The sequence below is a fragment of the Vicia villosa genome, unplaced genomic scaffold (assembly GCF_029867415.1).
Source record: "Vicia villosa cultivar HV-30 ecotype Madison, WI unplaced genomic scaffold, Vvil1.0 ctg.000732F_1_1, whole genome shotgun sequence".
In the NCBI taxonomy this organism is placed as follows: domain Eukaryota; kingdom Viridiplantae; phylum Streptophyta; class Magnoliopsida; order Fabales; family Fabaceae; genus Vicia; species Vicia villosa.
The window spans coordinates 713352-718379 of NW_026705328.1; the positions used below are offsets into that span (position 1 = coordinate 713352).

A 5028-nucleotide genomic window follows, 5' to 3' on the forward strand; every position below is an offset into this window, starting at 1 on the left:
ACCTCAGGATCAAAAGCAACAAGTTCAGGACAGGAAGACCTAGTAGCCAGGACTAGTGCACAGCAATGCAGCAACAATTGTGAAAATGCCAACTATGTCCCTAAAACAAACACAATGAAGCAAATCGATTAAAAATAATTCAGAATAATCTAAAAACACAAAACTTAATCTAATTAGACAGAATAAGAATTTTGGTAATGTTTTTGGAAATTTTCGACTCTATGAAAACAGTAAATAATTCATTAAAAATAGAAAAAATGGTTTTTTGGCGATTTGAAAGCAAACACCCATAACTACTTTGTAGTAAGGGATAAATGATCGGGTGAATTTTCTATTCCTAATAGGAGAAACAAATTATCGATCAGACGTAATTTTCCCAAAAACTAATTTTTTGACTCAAAAGGCGTTATGGCCTAAACCGCGAGGAACCTATGGCCAAAACGCACAGACACTAAACCTAAGACTCTAAAATTAATTAATAATAACAAGAATCCCCGGAAACGGCGCCAATTTGATCGGCTATCGTGCGCGGATCAAAAACGAGTTGTTTTGAACAAAACCGTAGAAAGCGACAAGTGACTCGCGTATCGTATCACAAGGATTCTCGTTGATTATTAACCAAAGGTAAATCGATTTAGGGGGATTTTTTTAGATTTCGATTAAACAAAATAGTGAAAATAAGTGATTGTCAAAATAAGCTGAAACGATTAATCTACTGTTTTGGCTTCCTAACTTATCATCGATCCAATTAATTTCCAACTCACAAGCGGATTCTATTCCCTTTTCGATTATAACAACAATTATACAAATGCAATTGATATTATATGATGTATGTTCCTAATCCCCAAATTAAGCAAACGGATTATATATAGCAATCGTGAATTAAGCAAACAGGACAAACATACGCGGATTAAGCAAACAGGATTAAAGTATAGGAACATGCAACCATCGAAATAAATCAATTTAACCTTGGATAATATCGAATTAAGCAAACAACATATCAAAGATTGTAATTGAAAGGAAATAGATTAATATGAAAATATAAGAACCTCAAAGTATCGGCGGAAACCGTTTACTGCAGATTAACCTCTAAGAATTAGTTCTTCATGATCAAACGTACAAGATCTCAATCGTGAATAATAAAATCGTGAATAGTGAATGGTGGTGAATAGTGTTTTCGTGGCTGCCTAACCTAGGTGAAAACACCCAAACCCGTTTCACAACTTAACCGGGTCGAGCCGGCCCATTACAAATGACCCAAATACTAAAATAAAAAATGCTGCAGCTTTAAACGCAAAACTGGAAATTATCGGCTCCGAATCTGACTTCGACTCCAACATGAAAGTCGTAGATCTCTCTCTCTTAGCTTTTCGGCGATTATTAGAACGCCTCAATCGGACTTCTGGAACTCCAGTTATGATCGTTTCCGTGCAGACTGCTAAAGCTGAAAAATAACGTGCGAAAATTAAATAAAACTAAAAATAAAATAAATTATAAAAACATATTAAAACATAAAAATAATTAAAACAAATGGAAGAAATGCTTGAGTACAAACATGGAAGAACGTGCATCAAAATGCACTGATCACTAACCCAAAACACATATATCACAAATTAATTCAAATAATTCATATATTCACAAAATTACACAATTTAATTAATTAGTATATCATATGATAATTAAATAAATAAATAACTAAGAAAATAATTAATAAAATAATAATAAACACTAAAAACGGGATGTTACAACTCTCCCCCACTTAAAAGATTTTCGTCCTCGAAAATTACATCAAACAAACATCTTAGTATACGACTCCCTCAACTTACTATCAAGTTCCCAAGTCACATTCCCACCTGTCGGTCATCCCCAAACTACCTTCACCAAGGCAATCTCTTTGTCACAAAGTTGTTTCGACTCTCGATCCTCAGTCCTCATATGTAATTTCTCCACAGTAAGGTTATCCTTCACTTGCACATCATCTACTTTGACTACATGCGAAGGATCTGCAATGTACCTCTTCAATTGAGACACATGAAACACATCGTGCAGATTAGCAAGTGACTGTGGCATGGCAATCTGATAAGCCACTTCACCTACTCTCTTCAAAATCTCATAAGGACCAATAAAATGCGGCGTCTACTTACGCGACTTCAACGCTCGACGAACACCTGTTACCGGAGTAACTCTAAGGAACACATGATCTCCAACCTCAAACTCAAGTGCTTTCCTCCTCTTATCGTGATAACTCTTCCAACGACTCTGAGAGGCCTTCATCTTCTCCTGAATCATCTTAATCTTATCAGTAGTCTGTTGAATTATCTTAGGTCCAACCACAAACGCCATTCCAATACTCGAATAGAAACTGTTGTTATAAGTAAACTCTGTTAAAACAAGATTTGTTCTGATCAATATTCTTAGTTTTGATGATAACAAGGATATGAATTTTGTGTGAGATAATGTGGTACTCTAATACATTGCAATTTCCATTTCAGGAAATATATAAAGAGTATGCACAAATCAGCGCTCAGAAGCTTTGTCTCAGAAGGTTCAGCATGCAACATCAGAACATGGTCTGGCAAGACATCAGAAGATGGTCAAGGCAGAATCAGAACATGGGTCTATGGAAGCATCAGAAGAACTTGAGATCAGAAGCAGAAGCACTGAAGTTCTCATGGTATCACGCTCAGAAGCACTTCAAGGTCAGAAGACAAGAAGATGCTATGCACCAAGCTGTTTGACTCTGATGATATTCAAATATTTTATTCACAAACATCAGATCAGAAGAAAGTACAAGTGGCAGGCTACACTGACTGACAAAAGGAACGTTGGAAGCTATTAAAGGCAACGTCAATAGACACAGCGTGAACAAGGCTCGAGGTAGTTGACAAAAGCGTGAAACATTAAATGCAATGCTGTACGGAATACGCAAAGCATTAAATGCACCCAACGGTCATCTTCTCAAACGCCTATAAATATGAAGTTCTGATGAGAAGCAAGGTTACCAATTCTGAACGAAATTATTCTGAAAGACTTGCTGAAACGCTGTTCAAATTCAAAGCTCAGAAACTTCATCTTCATCAAAGCTCACTACATTGCTGTTGTAATATATTAGTGAGATTAAGCTTAAACGTTAAGAGAAATATCACTGTTGTGATTATAGCTTTTCAAAAGCATTTGTAATACTCTTAATTGATTACATTAATTTGTAAGTAACTAGAGTGATCAAGTGTTGATCAGGATACTCTAGGAAGTCTTAGCTTGTGTCTAAGCAGTTGTAATTAGAGTGATCACGTGGTGGTCAGGATACTCTAAGAAAATCTTAGCTTGTGTCTAAGCATTTGTTCCTGGAGTGATCAGGTTGTGATCAGGATACTCTAGAAGACTTAGTCATGGGCTAAGTGGAAAACCATTGTAATCTGTTGCGATTAGTGGATTAAATCCTCAGGTGAGGTAAATCACTCCGTGGGGGTGGACTGGAGTAGTTTAGTTAACAACGAACCAGGATAAAAATAACTGTGCATATTGTTTTTATCGTTCAAGTTTTTAGACTACACTTATTCAAACCCCCCCTTTCTAAGTGTTTTTCTATCCTTCAATTGGCATCAGAGCGCCGGTTCTAAGGTGCAAGCACTTAACCGTGTTTAGAAAAGATTCAGGAAGAGAAAAACGCTTCAGTAAAAGATGGCTGGTGAAGTTCCAACAAATCCAGCTGCATCTACATCTGGCTCTGCTGAGCAATACAATAGTAACAATGGTTATACTAGACCACCAGTATTTGATGGTGAAAACTTTGAATACTGGAAAGATAAACTGGAAAGTTACTTTCTTGGTCTAGATGCTGATCTATGGGATCTTCTGTTGGATGGTTACAAACATAAGCTACTGGTGTAAGGCTCACGAGAAGCAAAATGAATGATGATCAAAAGAAAGATTTCAAGAATCATCACAAATGCAGGACTGTTTTGCTGAATGCTATCTCTCATGCTGAGTATGAGAAGATATCTAACAGGGAAACGGCCCATGACATATATGAGTCCTTGAAGATGACTCATGAAGGAAATGCTCAAGTCAAGGAGACCAAAGCTCTTGCTCTAATCCAGAAATATGAAGCCTTCAAGATGGAGGATGATGAAGATATTGAGAAGATGTTCTCAAGATTTCAAACTCTAACTGCTGGATTGAGAGTTCTGGATAAAGGCTACACCAAGGCTGATCATGTAAAGAAGATTATCAGAAGCTTACCCAGAAGATGGGGTCCAATGGTAACAGCATTCAAGATTGCCAAGAATCTGAATGAAGTTTCTTTGGAAGAGCTTATCAGTGCCTTGAGAAGCCATGAAATAGAGCTGGACGCAAACGAGCCTCAGAAGAAAGGTAAGTCTATTGCATTAAAATCTAATGTTAAAAAATGCACTAACGCTTTTCAGGCTAGAGAAGAAGATCCTGAAGAATCAGAATCTGAAGAAGAAGATGAACTGTCCATGATCTCCAGAAGGGTAAACCAACTCTGGAAGAGCAAGCAAAGGAAGTTCAGAGGCTTCAGAAGTTCAAAGAGATTTGAACGAGGAGAATCTTCTGGTGACAGAAGATCTGACAAGAAGAAGGCTGTCTGCTATGAGTGCAATGAGCCTGGACATTACAAGAACGAGTGTCCAAAACTTCAGAAGGAGAATCCCAAGAAGAAGTTTCATAAGAAGAAAGGTCTTATGGCAACATGGGATGATTCTGAATCAGAATCAGGATCAGACTCTAAAGGAGAGCAGGCCAACTTTACGCTGATGGCTACAGAAGATGATGGATCAGAATCTACATCAGAATCAGATTCTGAAGAGGTATTTTCTGAACTATCTAGAGAAGAGTTAGTTTCCAGTTTAACAGAACTTCTGGAACTCAAGGCTCATCTTAGTATCAAATACAAAAAGCTGAAAAAGCAGTTTGAATTTGAAACTAAGAAGCTGGAATTGGAAAATTCTGAACTGAAGGAAAAAGTTTTAAATCTATCCAAAGACAGTGGATCTCCTTCTGAAA

General features: G+C 37.1%; 1 protein-coding gene across 1 annotated transcript; it reads right to left on the minus strand.

The window, feature by feature from the left end:
• Positions 1 to 1860: 1860 nt before the first annotated feature.
• Positions 1861 to 2343, minus strand: LOC131630771 (uncharacterized). The gene is made up of 2 exons (XM_058901516.1): positions 2176 to 2343; positions 1861 to 2100 (listed from the first exon to the last, which is right to left on the minus strand). The coding sequence occupies exons 1-2, from the start codon at positions 2341 to 2343 to the stop codon at positions 1861 to 1863; spliced, it is 408 nt and encodes a 135-aa protein (XP_058757499.1).
• Positions 2344 to 5028: the final 2685 nt, after the last annotated feature.